General features: G+C 48.6%; 1 protein-coding gene across 1 annotated transcript in view; it reads left to right on the top strand.

Moving 5' to 3' along the window:
- The first annotated feature begins 4,678 nt into the window (after positions 1–4,678).
- SAMM50 (SAMM50 sorting and assembly machinery component) overlaps positions 4,679–17,943 on the top strand; it is a 35,083-nt gene continuing 21,818 nt past the window's right edge. The window contains exons 1-7 of the mRNA XM_019632346.1: positions 4,679–4,895; positions 9,028–9,138; positions 10,801–10,902; positions 13,941–14,028; positions 16,200–16,306; positions 16,829–16,959; positions 17,174–17,261. Coding sequence (XP_019487891.1) covers positions 4,875–4,895; positions 9,028–9,138; positions 10,801–10,902; positions 13,941–14,028; positions 16,200–16,306; positions 16,829–16,959; positions 17,174–17,261 — 648 coding nt within the window. The 5' untranslated portion in view covers positions 4,679–4,874. The remainder of the gene's footprint in view (positions 4,896–9,027; positions 9,139–10,800; positions 10,903–13,940; positions 14,029–16,199; positions 16,307–16,828; positions 16,960–17,173; positions 17,262–17,943) is intronic.

Consider the following 17,943-nt stretch of genomic DNA (forward strand, 5'->3'; position numbering starts at 1 on the left):
AGGCACATTGCCATTAATCCCCCTCAAAAACACCTACCCCCCCTCCCCAACACAGTTATCCCATTGTTCTTGCCACTTTCTGAAGCAGTTCGGGAAGTCCTCTTTCCTGAGTGTCTTTAGTTGCACTGTTGTGGCTGCCTCGATGTCCTGAATCAATTCAAAACATTTACCTTTCATGGTCATTTTGACTTTGGGGAAGAGCCAGAAGTCGCACGGTGCCAGATCAGTGAATAAGGTGAGGACACATCGTGATGTTTTTATTTGACAGAAATTTCTGTACCAGAAGCTGCGTGTGACACGGAGCCTTTCTGTTGTGATCAAACAATACAGTGAATGCTGCTGCTGAGTGTCATCCAACAGAAAGGCAGGGACCTTCAAAACAGGAAGCAGCGCGACGAACCTTCATAACAGTGTGTGACAAGTTTCAACTTGTTTGGTGCAGTCAGTCTGGTATGAGCTACGGTTGAGAGAAAGTATGTTTTAAAGTGTAGCATAACTCATCCCCCATCATGACAATGCTCCACGTCACATCGCTTCTGGTATACGGCAATTTCTGTCAAATAAACACATCACGGTGTGGGGGTGACTGGTTAGCTCAGTTGGTTAGAACGTGGTGCTGATAACACCAAGGTTGCCAGTTGGATCCCTGCATGGGTCACTGTGAGCTGCGCCCTCCCTAAGAGTCAACTGTGTCATTGTAGCATGAAAGCAACGTGTAACCAATGACCATGGCTGTTCCCAATAAAAATTTTTAAAAAAGATTTTTATTAAAATATAGCTAACATACAACATTATATTAGTTTCAGGTGTACATTATAGTTATTCAAGCCAATACAATTAAAAAAAAATTTAAAAGTAAAAACATTACGGTGTGTCCTCATCCACCTTATTCACCGGATCTGGCACCGTGCGACTTCTGGCTCTTCCCCAAAGTCAAAGTGATTCAGGACATTGTGGCAGCCATGACAGCAAAACTGAAGACCCTCATCAAAGAGAACTTCCAGAACCGCTTCAAACTGGCAAGAACGATGGGATAAGTGTGTTTGAAGCGAGGGGGAATATTTTGAGGGTGATTAATGGCAATGTGTCTTTTGCTGTAACACGTTTTAAATTTAAACATTCACCGTTTTTGTTTTTTTAGTTTTTATCACGCCTCATGTGAGAAGAGGCTTACTCGAGAAGAAGGGGGGAGCAAACCTAGTTGATTCAGTGTTTAGAGTGTGCAGGCCTCGGGTTTTATCTCATTAAGTCCTCCGACACCTTTACGCCTTAGGAATTGCTATCCTCCTCATTTTACACGTGGGGAAACAGAGATCAGGAACTGGCAGAATCAATTACAAGTAAGTGTCTACTTGGTGTGATTTGTGCTTAAAATGTGCTCCATTTCTAGATTATCTTTGGCAATCTCTGTCAAAAGTTTTCACACCTAAAACAGCCTTTTAAGTCTGAGCCAGGGGTCAGCAAGACCCTGAAAGCCTCACTTTGGTGACCAGGGGCCAGTTTCCTGGGTCCCAGCAGTTGGGCCTGGGGGCAGTGAGTCCAGGGCACTTGGGGTCCTGCTGGCTAACAGCGGGGCTGTTTTGAGCTTCTCTTCATGAGGCCTCCTGCAGGCTGCAGCCTGTGGTGTGTGCCCCTCCCCTCCTTTTAAAATTGCCAGGGGAGCCCAGGGCTGGGGGCTTCTGAGCCATTATCTATTTTAGCTCTGTTCTCTCCCCATCCCTGGGTCCTGTGAGCAAAGCTCAGAGGTGGCTAAGGGCATGAGGCCACATCAGACTCTCCTGTGTTTGGGTCTCACCTGGCTTTAGGGTAAGTCACTTAACTCTCTGAGCTGCAGTTTCATGCTCTGTAAAAGGCCACTTGACTGGGATGGTTCAATAAGGCCATTTTGTGAAAAGCACTTAGCAGCGTGCCTAGCACACAACTACAGGGACGGCCAGTCCTTGTTGGGCTCTCTCTCTGGGCTGGGCACAGCTCTCCATGTATTAACTCTCAAACCCCCAAAGTAATCCTATGAAGTGGATACTGTTGCTACCCCCACTTTACAAAAGAGGAAACTGACCCAGGAGGTACATGCCTCTCTGAACGCCACACAGCTTAGATGCGATAGGCAGAGTCGTGACCGAACTGTAGTGGTTTGTCCATAAAGCCGTTCTTGTAACCACTAACTGGAGGCTAATCTGGTGTTTGTGGTCCGCTGGCAAGTGAAAATCCAAAAGGGGCTTAAAAGCCTGCCAGAGCCCAGGCCGCCTCACTTCCTACTGTGGACTATGAACCGATTTTAAAAATCTTTCCTAGAGCTGGCAGAGTCCTTAGTAATCCCATCCCATTACTTTATAGTGGAGAAAACTTGACACTTAGAGAGGTTGTGACCTGCCGGGGGTCACACAGCTAATTATAACGCAGCCCATGCTCTTTGCTGTGCGTCTTGAACCTGTGCCCAGGCCCAAAAGCCTCCCTGCCAGGCCTGGCCCCCCACACTTTTCTCCTTCATGGGAGGCTTCCCTGCCTGCCTGTGTCCTTGTCCCGAACCTTCTGCTGATGCCCCCCCCCCCCCCCTGCTGCTCTGCACCTCTTCCCAGATTTCTGACCAGGGGCTGCAAAGCTGGTTAGCAGACCCGTGCTTTCAAAGACTTTTGAAACCAGTGGTGAAGAAAGACATGAAAACAAAGAATGTTTCCAAGAGCGGTTCTTAAACCTAGTTGGCAAAAGGATTACCTGACCTGCTTCTTTAAAACTCAGATTTGCAGGGTCTCCTTTCCGGAGATCCGGATTCAGCAGGTCAGGGCTGAGGCCCAGGAATGTGCATATTTACTCATCACCCCAGAGGGTCTCCGGTGAGATCTCCAGGACACACCAAGAGAAACGCTGCTGGGGAGTGGGACACTTAGTGACGGTGGGGCTGGAGTGGGCATGTGACTACCTCTCTCGGGTGTTGTGGCCAGGTGTGGGCTGAGCCTTGAGGGTTATGTGGGCATATCCAGGCAGAGGGGCCATGGAAGAGCATCTGAGGCAGAAGGAACAATATGAGCAAAAGCACAAGGCTGGGGTGAGGGAAGAATGCGTCACCTTCAATTTCCTGCCAATGTAATAATAACGGCATCAACTACATACTAAGCACTAGGCAGACAGCGATGAATAAGACAGATGGCCTGGTGGGCACCTTGGAGGGCCTGGTGCGCAGGCCGTGGGAGGATTACCAACACCTCCTGTCCTCCCTCCTAGGTCCCCTCCCAGCTCTCAGGCCTTTGTGGCCAGGTAGCATCTGCTCAGAGCTGAGGCTGCTTGCCCCAGTCTAGGGTGGGAGAGCAATAATTGAGCAAATGCTCAGGGAGTCCCTGCATCGCACCAGGCACTGTGCTAGCCTCTGGGCTTGGGGAGTGAACCAAACAGAGGGCCCTGGGCTGAGCATGGAGCTGGGAAGACAGAGGGATAGGTCCATTTGTAAGGAGCCTGGCAGGTGCCAACTTCTGTCTCTTTCCAGGCAAGAAGGTGTATGTGGGCTTTGAATATTTACCCCAGGGATACTGGAGGCTTAGGGTGCTCCTTTTTCCCCCCTTAAGTATGAGGATCTCCTGTAGATCAGAAACACCTGGGGAACTGTTTAAACTTCCCGTGCCCCCTACCACCACCAAAAACGGACCCCAGATCAATTAAATAAGAATATCAAAGGGTGGATTGCAGCATCAGCCTTTTTGGGGTTTTTTTCCCTTCAATATATTTTTTTCGCCCATCCATCCACCTTCTCCCTTTTGGCAATCATCAGGTTCTCTGTATCTGTGGGTCTGTGTCTGTTTTGTTCATTTGTTTTAGGTTGCTGCTATTTACACGGAAAGGGTGTCAGGGTCCTTGGGATGGGGTAAGAGAGAAGTGAAATGATACGGTTATCAGGAAGAAGTGGAAACATGAGTTGACCTAATACCCAACAATGCCGCTTCTCATTCTTTGTGGCTCATTTCTCTCCTTCACTGCACTTATCACAATGTGTAACTATTATTTATTACAGTATATGTTGGGTTTTTGCGGGGGAGGTGGAAGCTGTTTCCGCCACCCAAATGAAGCCCCATGGCTGTCTCGTTCTCCAAAGTGAATGGCCGCACCCGAATCCTTGGATGACCCTAATATTTACTGGTTGCAGCTGAATGAATCAAGGCCACTTATCCACTGCTCACTGAGTGCCCTGCACTGGGCCAGGCGTTTTCACATTCCGCCTCTCATGCATGAGCCCTATTAATCCAACCCAATGAAGTAGAGATGGCTATCACCTTCATTTTGCCAATGAGGAGACCGAGCCCTAAGGGGTTTCAGCGACTTGCAAGGATCCGTGCGGCCGGGAGGAAGCAGGCAGGGCGACCATGGGACTGGGGCAGCTCCAGACGCTGGGTGAGGCAGCCGGGCGTGGGCAGCCTCGGAGCCTCGCAGGAGCGTGGGGACAAGCCCAGGACCCCCCGGGTCGGGATGCCAGGAGGGTTAAGGGAGAGACCTGGGTGAAGTCGTGACGCACCCACCAACTGGTCTGGTCTCTCCCAGGGTCAACTCCGGACACCTGCTATTAGCACAGCGACACACAGACACACAATCCAAGCGCCAGCAGCTTCGCAGGCGTCATTGGACGCTCTGCACTTGGGCGGGGTTTCCCGGCGTCCGCGAGAACATCCGGGTTACAGGCGCTTAAAGGACCAATGAGCGAAAGCACCATAAACGAGGGGGCGGGGCTAAGGCGGGGCATCATGGACGCCCCCAGTGCGCTGCGTGCGGGTGCGTGTAGGTGATGCACTGACAGGCAGCTCCGCCGCCGCGGACCCGCCCTCTGCCCTCACCAGCCGAGACTTGGTTGGCCCGGGAAGTTCTGCTAGGCGGCGGTCGGAGAGGGAGCCATGGGGACGGTGCATGCCCGGGTAAGAGGCCCGGCGACCCGCGGGGCTGCGTGACCTCTGGGCGGGCGCCGCGGGGAGACGCTCTGGCGGCTGCGCCCGGGGTTCACTTGGCGAGGGGGCTCGGAGGCCGGCGGGGCCCGGTGGCCGGCGCGGAACGGGGCGGGTCGCTCCGCCTGCAGCACCTCCGCGCTGGGCCCCCGGGCCTGGTGCAGAAGGCCTGGTGCTGTCAGCGTGTCCCGCAGACCTCCGAGCAGGAAACCTGTACTCAGAGGAGGGTCGTGACTCGCCCAAGGTCACTCAGCGAGGCAGTGGCTCAGAAAGGACTAGCGAACTTTCCGTGATGTCCTGGAGCAGAGCAATACGTTTTTCTCTCCACGACTCGACTTCTCTACCCGCAGCCTTGTCGGGCGCCTTCTCTTCTCACCGGTCACCCTCTCCAGACGGCCTCGCTCCGCCGCTGCTGGAGTCATGTAGGATTCGGCCAGCCCAGACCCACCTAGGAGGCCACCTTGCTACTTTTTACCGTCAGAGACGGGACCTCGCTAGGCTTGAGGTCCTCCTCTTAAAGTGGAGGCAGTGATAGTACCTACTCACCAGGCTGTGGGGAGAATCACAACACACAGTGCGCTTGTGTCTTAATAAGTACTTTTGGGTGCTGGGCGCCCACGAACTGCTCTCCTTTGTCGTAATCTTAACTGAGGCCAGAGAGTGAGTATTTGTCCAAGGTCGCCCTATGAGAGCCTCGGAAAGTTCCAAAACTCAGATCTCCCGCGCCAGCTCCCCTCCTTTCATTCACGTGAAACACTGTTGCTCTTCTGACACACTCTTTGGACTGGACTGTTGCACCCACCCCGCACCCCATCATTAGCTATCAGATGTTTCCCATCTTTTAGACCTCAGTTCAGGTCGCTTCCTTCATAAACCTTCTCCTTGTCTCCCCTCATTTGGATGTGCTACCAACTTTTTGGACACTTTTCCTCTGGTGCCCTGTTTAAGCTCTGTTTGCTTTTTTGTCTTATCCTTTTAGATTCTAAGTTTCTAGATGTTGACAGTAGGAACTGCATTTTGCTTGGTTTGCATCTCTTGTAGCATCTTGAACAAAGTCAGCATTCATTCATTTATTCAGGTGATATCTGCCAATGGGAACTGTGTGCCTGGTGCTATTGTAGGTGCTGGGGATACAGGGGGAAAAAAATCTCTACTTTTATTGATCCCCTTTGATGCTAAAATTGCTGCTCCTTTGATTAATGTATTGACCAAAAAAAAAAGTTTTAATTTAATTCGACCTTTCTGTTCCACTAGCCAGCGTTCTGTGAACTTTTTGGTCAGGACTGCCAGTAACAAAACATTTTACATTTGATGTCTAGTACCCTCATGCATATATGAAACAGAAGTTTTGTGAAACAATATTTGCCATTAATATCTGCTATGTTTTAAAAATATTTTCTATTTGATTCTAGTTTATAATCACTTTAAGGGTACTCATTATGAGCTCTAGTTAATGAGTTCTATTTAATGAGATACTATTTAATGAGCGCAGAACTCATTACATTTATTGCACATCCTGTTCCTTTAGTTAGCATTGCCTCACACAGTGCCTGGCACATGGTGCTCAATAGAACTGGTTGACTGGCCGGTAGACTGATCTGCTTAAAGGCGAGAAGCTAGATCCAGATATGTATGTAAATTCGTTTTACCAGATACTCATCCCATGCCTGCTCTTCCAGACACTGGCATGTAAAGTCTATGAGGGTGAGGCTCTTGTAAGTGCTTGTCACATAGTAGGTTCTTAATATTTGGTGAATGAATGCGTATTAGTAAGACAGTTAATTTAGGACATCAAGCTGTGACGTACTTGTAAAATCATAAAGACATCGTCTCTTAACCTGAAAGCCTGGATTTCAGATTGAAGAATACATACGGGTCTGGTAGGTCTTTACTGAATCTTGTTCCACACTTTGAAATTTTAGGAATCACAATGCAATTTTTTTTAGCATAATGAGATATAAACTTTGTGCCTGGACAAAGCAAATTTGCTAAGCATTCGGACTAAATAGAATGATATGGGCCTATAGTCCTAACCAACGTATCTACTATACTCTGCAGACATAATTTGCACACATTTAATATACTTTTGTGCACTGTGTAAACTTAAATGTAGACAGCATAGTCATGAGATGGTACAGGAAAAATGTTACTATTTTAATTTGTTAATATACTTGAGAACTATAGTAGCAATTCAATTTTTAAAATATTACACAACAAAATGGAAAGGATAATGATAGGAAATAAATGAAAGATAAATGAAAGCATTATCTTCCCTTTTTTACTTATGTAAATACTCCACTTCCAGTTCTGTGAGGCAGGGACTTGGCCAGTCTTGTTCACTGTGGCTTTCCCTGCCCTTGTCCCAGTGCTCAGCATACAGTAGACACTCAGTAACTATTAAGTAAAAGAACGAAAGAAAAAAAATCATTCACTGACCTATTCCACCAATATGTGAGTACTTCTGATGTACCAGGGCAGATAAAAATAAGAAAAAGGAGTCCTTGCAAAGGTTATAAACTTCTAATGTCAAGAGGTGTCCCCGTGAAGGAGGGACTGATTCTGCCTGAAGGTGCCAGGGATGGCTCACAGAGGAGGTGACATTTAAGGTGGCTCTTTAAGCTACTTAGCGGGGAAGTTATTCCTGGCAGAGAGAACAAGGTGTGTACAAACATGAACGTGCGAGTCGCACAGTGGTGGGGACTGAAACTGGTAGCAGATGTGGGCCTTAAGGAGGGCCCTGTGAAGGGATCTAGTGGGATTTTAACCTGCAGGCGCTTGGGGGGCCCACCAGAGTCTTTTAAGGCAGGGAGGAGAAAGGGGACATGAGACTGTCAGGTCATTACCTCTGCAGAGAATCAGTGATATCATGGAGGGTGTACTGACAAGAGGCTTCTGAGGTTTCCAGGGAAACGGTGATCACGGCCCAGAGTCCCCGTTGCTTTGCATCCTGCCGATGTCAGGCACTTCTGTGCACTTTGAAAGTGCTCATTTGTGGAGAATTGGTGGAGTAAGGAAGCAGCCAGACACTGATTAGCATGGTTTTCCCCAAACTTGCTCATTTGAACAGTCACCTGGCGCCACACTAGATCTGAATCTATTCTAAGAGTGTCTGGGAATCCCTGTGGTTAAGCGAGCACATCTATAATATACAACGTGTAATATATAATACACGTAATATAGTATAATATAATACATAATGTTGTATGTATATCATTATACATACTATTATATTATTTTCTCCCCTGGAAGTACTCAGCCAGGCACAGCCAATGGAATCCTTATTCATCCTTATTCAGAAGATGCTTTAATGCTTTTTAGATGTCAGTTTAGATTGAAGAAAGTGACCACTTTCTGGCCCATTTTATCAGCATGTGCACTTCCTCTTAGTGTGAATAAGATTTTCTGAACCAAAAAAAAACCTATCAGCGTCCAGAAAAATATGTTTTAGTAATTTGGGGTGTCGTTACCTTAGAATGCATCCAACTTTGATTTTAAAAATTAAGGTACTTTCTATAACAACAAGAAAGCAGGGTTTTTTTTCTTTTCCCTGGTAAATGGCTTTGTGGCATCTTATTTTTCAATTGTTTTTGTCTTCAAATGGGCTTTACAGAACTGGATTCGCTATAATCCTCGGTCCATGACACCGTCATCATAGATTCGTCCTTGACCCTTTTAGTTAATTCATTTTCATCTTTGTTTTATTTTTTAATAACACACAGGACACCGAAGCACTCACTACCAGTCTAAGACTTGTACATAACAGTAGCTTCCATGTGGACTTGTGCCCCCACCCCGCACCCTGCCCCTGCCTCCACTCAGCAGAGGGAACCACGGTACTGAGTTTTCTAGGGCACCATCTAAAGACGGAACTCAAAGGTTTTTCAAGTCGTTGTCCTTTAGTTGTGGAGGACGCAGCTCAGCTCCAAGTCCAGTCGCCGTTTTCATTCTAGTTGTGGGGGGGACGCAGCTCACTGGCCCATGTGGGAATGGAACCGGCAACCCTGTTGCTCAGAGCTCGCGCTCTAACCGACTGAGCCACCTGGCCGCCCCAGGTTTTGTTTTTTTATGTAAGTTCATTTATCTGTGGTTCTTCCCTCCCTTTCAGAGTTTGGAGCCGCTTCCAGCCAGTGGGCCTGATTTTGGAGCGTTAGGAGAAGAAGCTGAATTTGTTGAAGTTGAACCTGAAGCTAAACAGGAAATTCTTGAAAACAAAGATGTGAGTATTCTGTTGAAGGGCTTGATGCTGTTAGTAGGAGAAGCAGTCACTTCCGTAAACCTCTAGGGGGGTGTAAGGGAATTAACCTGCCTCCGTGCCTTCATCACAGAAGAGTTTGTAGCCAGCTACAGTTTAGAAAGGCTGCTGACTTTTAGAAAAATGGGTTCTGGTTTTAGAAAAATAGTGTTTCCTTGGTGATTATTTTCTTGGGAAGTTTAACCAAACATGTTTTGTATTTATGTTATTAAAAAAACCACAAAGCATTTCTAAGACAGACTCAAATATGCTTAAGTTTATACTTTGTTTCTTGCTCCCAGAAAAAAGGCCTTGGGTCTTGAATGAAACTTTACCTAAACTTTGTTGCTTTTGAAATTAAGCAAAGTTGAAGCAATGTGAGCTCATTTTCATGAATTCTTTTTTTAAAGATTTTATTGGGGAATTGGGGGAGGGAACAGCGTTGGGGAATTGGGGAAGGGGAACAGACAAGCTACTATCCTTTTGTTCTTCGGTCTAGTTGTGGAGGACGTCGCTTCACTGGCCCATTATCATTGGTATTATCATTGCGCTCTTCCTGGCTGAGGCAGATCGGCCACCGGCCATTGGACGGCTGCTCATGGCGGCTCTTGGCAGCTCACACCGGCTGCCGGCTGCTCATGGTAGCTCACGGCAGCCCACTGCAGCTTTACTGCAGCCTACGCCATTGCCGGCGACTCATGGCAGCCCAGCTCCAGGTTGAGCTGTTGTTCACCATCTTAGCTGTAGAGGGCGCAGCATCACTGGCCCATGTGGGATCTGAACCGGGACTCTGATGCTCAGAGCTGGCATCCCAAGTCAACTCTTAACCAACACGCCACTTGGCCGGCCCATGAATTCTTACATTAAGATCTTCTCAGTGGAATATCCCAGTCACCTATAAGTTATAAATTTCCCAAATACTCCCTAGGATCTCTGCCTTATTTTTCTGTCGCTTGGTACCATCTACTGTACTATACACGTTGCCTGATTCTCTCGCCTTGAGAGCATAAGCTCCCCTGAGGCAGGAATTTATGTGTTGTCCTCTGTTGCATCCTCATTGTCTAGAACAATACCTGGCTCTTAGGTAACCCATGCCTAACCCTTTTCTGGAACAAATTAAACATTTACTATGTGTTCACTGTGGTGAGTGGCTTTTATGAAAACGGTGGTGAGGGAGAAGCAGTTCCCCTCCTGAGAAGTGTTCTTTCCGGTGCAGAGAGGCTCTGAGTCCTTGCTTTTCATGCTGTGCTGAATCCCCACGAGCTCTCTAGTAAGATGCACGCAGTTATGAGACTGGGTTACAGTCAGCGTCACCCCAGGGCCAGTGCTTGCGGAGCACGTGGGGAAGGACATACAGGGGACCTCTGCGGCCTGCTGGGCTTAGGACCAACACGGTCCTTGGTCATCTCGCTACGGAGACCTGGTGGACCCCTCACAGGAAGCACAGACCTAGCAAAGGGCAGGTCCATGTCACCGTTTATTTGAAAGGGTGTGAAAAATACCTAGAATAAAGTCTGGGATTAAGAAATGTGGATCATTAAACTTGAAAAAAAATCTGATATTAATTTCAGACATTTGTCGTTAGGCTTGATGCCGGATCTCCTGTCCTGTGTCATACTTCACAGTCTGTTCTCTTGTCACATTCAGGTGGTTGTCCAGCACGTTCACTTTGATGGCCTCGGAAGGACTAAAGATGATATCATCATGTATGAAATTGGAGACGTGTTTAAGGCTAAAAACCTTATTGAGGCAAGTATTCTCTCTGGCATCCTTTTCATTGCCCTCTGAAGATGTGTGACTGTCCTGTGTCCTTTACTCCGCCGAGCGCCCCACCCTGGCCTCAGTCCGCCGAGCGCCCCACCCTGGCCTCACTCTGCTGAGCGCCCCACTCTGGCCTCACTCCGCCGAGCGCCCCACCCCAGCCTCTCTGCTCATGATCTTGGGAGCCGTGGCCTCCCACGCTGAACCCCTCAGTGCCCTGGGTGCCTCCCACAAACTTGTGTATGTTTGCATTCGCCCTTATCCCGGAAAAGGGTGTGTCTGTCCTCTTTCCAGGATTGGTTCATCTCCATGTTCTTCACACGCGTCCCAGCCTTGGAATGGGGGCTGTGGGGACTGAGTGCTGACTCCTCCCTGGGGACCCTGCTTGGCACTCTCCCTTCATGGCCCCCCGACCTTGTGGGTGGCACTCAGTGGTCACCCACCCAGTGGTCCCCTCGTGCCCTTGCTCCATTTACTCACAGTTGCTTTCCTGGGTTGCACCATCTAGCTCCTCTCCTCTGTGGGTTCCTCCTGGCCTTCCGACCTTGGGCCCACACTTACGTGCTGGGGTGGGGTCACGGCGCTTCCTTATGGCCAAGTCCAGTGGCTCCTTTCAGCCTCGTTTTACTTGACAGTGTTTGGCCATTCCCACTTGAAAAACTAGAGGTTTTTTTTTAGTTTGTTTTTTAAAGATTAAAGTAATACAGGGGTGCCAAAAAAATGTATACAAGTGGACTGTTTGGTCAGTGTTGCTCAAACAGTAGTTCGCTGTCATCAGAAGCAGCTAGACGCTGATGGTAACCACTTTGAGCACCTTTTGTAATTGCAGAAGCCAAACGTGACTTGTATTCATCTTTTGTTATCGGTATATTTTGAGTATTACAATTTTAATACAGTTCCGCTTTCTTAAAATGTGTATACACTTTTTTGGCACCCTCTGTATATAAGTATGTTTATACTGTTAAAAAACAGTGTAAAGCAATCTAACGGTACAGAGGGCATGGAAATGAAATGTAGTGAATGAATAACTTCACTGCCAAGCCCAGGCCTGCCCTCCAGAGGCCGCCATGGCTGAGGGTTTCTCGTGCGTCCTTCCAGGCGTGTTGTACACGTGTCTCCACACGGAGAGCCTTTGAACAATCATCCCATTCTCCATTCTGCACGTATTTTCTGTACCTTTCAAATTGGACATCATTAATTATCATGGAGATGTTTTTGCATCAGCACATACCAATGGCACGGTATCTCTGTGTGTGGACTTTGCATCGTTAATTGTGAAGGTTCCAGTAAATGAACATATAAATTGAGTGTTTTGTTCGTATGATCAGTGCCGCAGTAAACCTCTTTGTGTGATGTGCCAGTGTGTCTGTAGGGTCCATTTCTATAAGCGGGGTTTCTGGGAAGGGCATGTGCACTGCAGTCTGAACATATGGTGCCATGTTGCCCTCCAGAGCTCACACCAGCGGTATGTGAGAAGGTCTGATTTTCAACAATGGGTGTTATCACACTTGCCAAAAAAAAAAAAAACACTTAAAAAAATAAATAGAAATCCTTGTCAACCTGTTAGGTGAAAAATACATTCTCATTATTTTAACTTGCACTTTTTAGTTATGAATGAGATTAAGCACCTTTTCTGTAGCCATTGGCCATTCATATTCCTCTCTTGTGAATTACCTGTTGGTGTCCTCTGTTTCCCATTGGATTGTTGGGCTTTTGTTAATTTATAAGAGCTCCTTGCATATTAAAAAAGTGACAACTGTGACTGAGGGCGAATATATTTTCTTGCTTTGTTGTTTTCGGGATTTATTTATTTCCTTTTTTGGCACGCCCCTTCCCTGGGTTTCCACGGATCCCACACTGTCCTGGGCTGCTTCCCACCTCTCATCACATTCATTCCAGGCCCCATTGTCAGCTGCTTTCCCTGTGGCCACCATTAAGAGTTGGCTTTCCTGACGACCCGTCTCCTGGGTGGTGTCCCCCTCTCTCTGGGTGGTCTCATCCACACTCCTGGGTTTAACTGCAGCCTCCACATTGAGGGCTTCCCACCTCTGGTTCTAGCCACTTCCTCTCTGTTGAGCGTTATCCCTGACTGTGCAGCTGCCCACTGAGCATTTCCTCATGGAGTTGCTGCAGACGTCTCCATCGCTATGTGGCTGAAAACTGAACTCAGCTCGTCGCCCCTTCCCGCGCGCCCCTGCCTGTCCTTCTTCTCTGCCTCTGACTCCTCATGGCACCGAGAAATGCTAAGCCCAGAGCTGAAAGTTTTCACAGCCGCCCTCTCCTCTCCTGCTCTCCATCCAATCAGTGACAGTCCTGGGCTCCCGCCCATGAAATGTGCGTATAGCCTACCCTCCCCTCCAGCACCGGGCCCTGTGCTCCACCAGCGTCCCTCCCAGCTCCCAGGTCTGCCACCTTCTGTGTCTGTCTGTCTCCAGGCTTCTCCTTTCTCCCTGTTCATCTGCACGATCAGCTCATATCCTAAGGAAATTCCATCCTGCGTCTCCCCTGCTGAGAACGCTAACTCCCCTTTTTCCTGCAGGACAAGTCTAAACTTGGCTTATTATACAAGGTCCTTTCCCACCCCACCTACTTCCATTTCCCCTCCAGCAGGAAAGGACTCCTGGCATCAGAAAGGACTGCTGTTGACATTGAAAAGGAAAAAAAAAACCAGGTGGTCAGAAAATTCAGACAACTTAAAAAGGCACACGCGCACACACGGAAGGTTCCTTTTACCAGACAGACCCCTTATTAACCAGTGGTTGTCATTCTCTTCCTGGAAAACCCGCCAGGTTGTCTGCGTTTTGATTCTTTCTGTTTGTTTATGCGAAAGGGGTTATATTATTGCCGCCTGCTCTGTGCCCTCCGCTTGGTTCTGTGCATCTGAATAGGATTTCTGTTGCTCCCCAGATGCTTTGTCTCTCCTTTCATGTGTCTCTTCTCCCTGACCAGCGAGCACCAGATGGTTAAACCGCCAGCCTGGCCACAGCCACCGTTCAAGCTTCTGTATCTCTGCTTCTGTCTCCTAGGTAATGCGGAAATCTCATGAAGCCCGTGAAAAGCTGCTTCGTCTGGGAATATTTAGACAAGTGGATGTTTTGATCGATACCTGTCAAGGTACACGATGTGGTGTAGTTTCCCTGGGATGTTCCGTTCCATGCATGCCCCAGGATCACAAAAACCATTTGTGTGGCCAGGCACAGATAGCCCTGGAGGTTTATCAGACAGATAGGGTGGCCCACAATCTCAGGGGAGCAGCTGGATTTGTACGTGAGGCTGAGCGGGGACGGGTAAGGTGCCAGGTATCTGAGGATCCTGGAGGAGGGAGCCAGGCGTCATTCGCGATCGCCCAGCACGTGTCCGAATGGGCTTTTGCAGACTCCATCTCACTGTTTGCTTTGAGAAGAGGAGGGCACCAGGAATCAGAGTTCCGTGTTTGTTTTTTATTTGCCTGTTTGCTGTGGGAGACCATCTGGGGCTGGTGTCATAGCTCTGTCCTTGAGGTCACCTGGGGCTGGCGTGATTTCCCCTTGGTGTCTTGTCATTTCATCATCCCCAGGGTCCCTTGGTTCCGGTGGTGTCTGAATGCCATTCCAGTCCCGCATGTCATTCCAGCATCCGGCAGCAGAGAAAGGGGAGAAAGTGCACACCCCTCCCTTTAAGCACCTCTCCCAGGTGTTGCACACAGCACCCCCCTCTGATCCCACTAACCAGGGCTTACTCACATGGCCACACCTAGTGCAGGAGAGGCTGAAATAAAGTCTGAGTTCCGCACAGCTAAGACTTGAGGACTCACTTCTGGTTAGAGCGGTGGTTCTCAAAGAGTGGTCCCACACCAGCAGCCTTGCTCTCCCCTGGGAACTTTGTAGAAATGCACATTCAACTAATCCGTGGCATAACAAGCCCCCCAGGCAACCCCCTGGACTAAAACAGGGAGAAGAGATGTGGGAGACAGCCTGCTGCGTCTGCACTCTCGGTGGTAGCAGATGGCGTACTTGTGCTGAGCTCCGTGTAAGGGGTTTATGTCCGTGATCCAACTGAATCCTCACAAAATCCTGGTCAAGCATCATTATTATTCTTTTTCCACTAAGAAAAACAAGCTAGGAGAGGCTTAATAACTTGCCCCAGGTCACATGAATGACAAGTGGCCTCGCCACCGCTCTGGACTACTTTTCATGGCGTCACGTCTTGGTGGCATTTAGCGCTCCTGTCTGTTGTAAATGTGGCGTGTGCGTGGTCAGCTGGTCCGCCTGTGGCAGCCTTCTCCACTCTGGAATTACCGGGAGCGTTTGGAAAAGCAGGGTTTAGGGCAGTCTGACTATTCCGGACGATTCTCTACTGGTGGGTACTCGATCTTATCCCCTTGTCAAACCCTAGAATGTACAGCCCACGAGTGAACCCTGCTGCAAACTGCACTTGGTTAATGGCAGCGTCTCACTGTTGGTCCCTCAGTTGTAATAAACGTTACACCACACTAGTGCAAGTTGTCAGTGAGGGGGGGCTGCGTGTGAGGAAGTAGGAAGGGGGTCTGGAGACTCTGTATTTTGTGCGGTTTCCCTATAAATCTAAAAGCGCTCTAAACAATAAAGTCTGTTAATTAAAAAAAAGAATAAAATGGTGTCAAGACTGTACCCTGACCAACCAAGTCAGTTTGTGGGAGCCAGTGCCCCGGCGCCTCAAGTTTGGCGGCTCCCACATGCGGCCCCTTTCCCACCAGGGGCAGGTTGAGCTCCTTCCGTCCTGTGAGACACCCACAAGCCCCTGCGCCCCAGGGCCCTCGGTGGGTCACGGGGCAGCTGCACGCAGTTCAGACACTAATCACCCCACAGGCACCCCACCCCTCGCTTGAGGGGGGACAAAAATGATTCCCTGTTACCTAAGGATTGCATGTGTTGCTTCTCTTTCAGGGCCACTAGAGTCCCTCTTGTCACGAGTTCCACATTTTCATGTCAGTTGAATCGAGGCTCCAAAGATTTTCAGGGGCCCCCCTCACAGGAGAACAAAAGCATTTAGCAAATAATGTGTGCTTAAGTGACTAGTGTTGCATAGTTCTCTCCCTGTTTTTCTGTATCTTCTACCATGGAAGCCAGATGCAGGATTTTTGGCGTGGAGGTATTGTGATTTTGTGCGGCAGTGTTCCTGAACTTTCAAATAGAGAGTGTGATTTCCAAAGGAGATTGTAAATAAACCGAGCCTTGAGAGGGCTTATTTGTCTTTTTCAACAGTAGGCCCCAACATGCAGCTACCTCTCCTGCTGTGTCATCGTTGAATGTTCTTTACTCACCTAGGAGATGACGCGCTTCCTAACGGGCTAGACGTTACCTTTGAAGTCACTGAGCTGAGGAGATTGACGGGCAGTTACAACACCATGGTCGGGAACAACGAGGGAAGCATGGTACGACACAGGCCTCTCCTGCCGCCCGGGGGGACTTCCAGCTTTGAGCTTTAAAATGCGACCGTGTTCTAGAAACGGATGGTAGTTTCAAAACCCTTTCACGCACCTTCATCTTTATTTGTAAGATAACCCGTGGTTTCCCATTCGTCTTCCTGGGGTTGATCATTCTATGATTGTTAGAAAACATTGTTAACATCAGTAGTGAATTAGGAATGATTTGGGGAATGTTTATATTTAAAGTTTCTTGTTCAAATTCCCCAAACTCCAAACCCACAGAGTTGGTTTCCCTGAGCCTCACAGTTAAGTTACTGAGTTTAGCCAAGCCCTCGAATTAATCAGCTGTGTGCGTAGGGCGTGTGCCCTCAGCAAAGGCATGTTTTAAAGAGTAGAAGCACTAATTTCTGCCAGATGTGTACTCCACGTTTTATCCTGTTTTTATGAGGCCCCCTCAGCTAGCATAGGTTTTCTTACAAGTTACCATTCCTTCGATTTAAACCCCCACTATTTTTTTTCCCCTCCTAGGTACTTGGAATCAAACTCCCTAACCTGCTAGGTCGTGCAGAAAAAGTGACGTTTCAGTTTTCCTATGGAACAAAAGAAACTTCCTACGGCCTGTCCTTCTTCAAACCACAGCCCGGAAACTTCGAAAGAAAGTAGGAATCCACACAGATCCTTGGCCTGGTTTCCAGTTAAAATAGGCGGCTTGTTTGGGAAAAGAAACCCTACAGAATCTATAGCATGTAACTTTTACGGTGTTACATGCTCTAGATTTCCTCATGAAGATGAACCCCGGGAGTGTGTTGATTTAAATGTGTGCAAGTTATAATCCCTGTTTCAGCTTTTAAAGCTCTGCCCATTGTCTCCTAGCTTCTCCTTAAACTTATATAAAGTTACTGGACAGTTCCCCTGGAGCTCACTCCGGGAGACGGACAGAGGAGTATCAGCCGAGTACAGTGTAAGTAGCATTCCCGTCATTCCGTTTGTGCCCTCGAGGGAAAGCAAAGCGCCTGTTTAACGGATTCCCAAAGACAGCAAGAGGGGCGGGGCCAGGGCAGCACAGACCTGGCCGTGGTCTGGGCCTTGGAGTGGCGAGCAGGGTTGTTGGGGTCACTGGGGTCACCCTCTGTTCTTTGCTGCAGTCAGTGCCTCCAGGCCGACTGCCAACTGCCAGGGCCAGAGTGGTCAGGGTCCATGGTGGCAGCTTCTCTGACTTGGTCAAATTTCCCCTGTGCTCCCGACTTCCTGTGACCCCGTCTGTTTGTCTTTCTTCATTCGCTGAGATCGATAGCGTCTGATAGCCAGCAGAGGCCCTTCAGGTTACTGACAGCTTTCGTCATTGGTTTACACATAAGCTCACTTCAGGCAGGTTCTGACTAAATGCAACAAATGGAATTCCTATCATTTGGCCGCGTTTTGGCTCATGGTGAACCTACGCTTTTTCCTTTCTTTCTGCACAGGTCTCTATTCCTCCTCCTGTTCTAGGCTTTAGTTAGTGAAAGTGGTTCCCCAGTGTGGTCCTCAGACCAGCAGCTTCCGTCAGAAATGCCAATTCATGGGCCCCGCCCCCCGCCTGCACTGCCGAATCAGCATTGTGGGAATGGGGTCAGGAAACGCTTTTCACCCCCATCCCCACCCCA

This window comes from Hipposideros armiger, unplaced genomic scaffold, assembly GCF_001890085.2.
Source record: "Hipposideros armiger isolate ML-2016 unplaced genomic scaffold, ASM189008v1 scaffold_1129, whole genome shotgun sequence".
Lineage (NCBI taxonomy): Eukaryota > Metazoa > Chordata > Mammalia > Chiroptera > Hipposideridae > Hipposideros > Hipposideros armiger.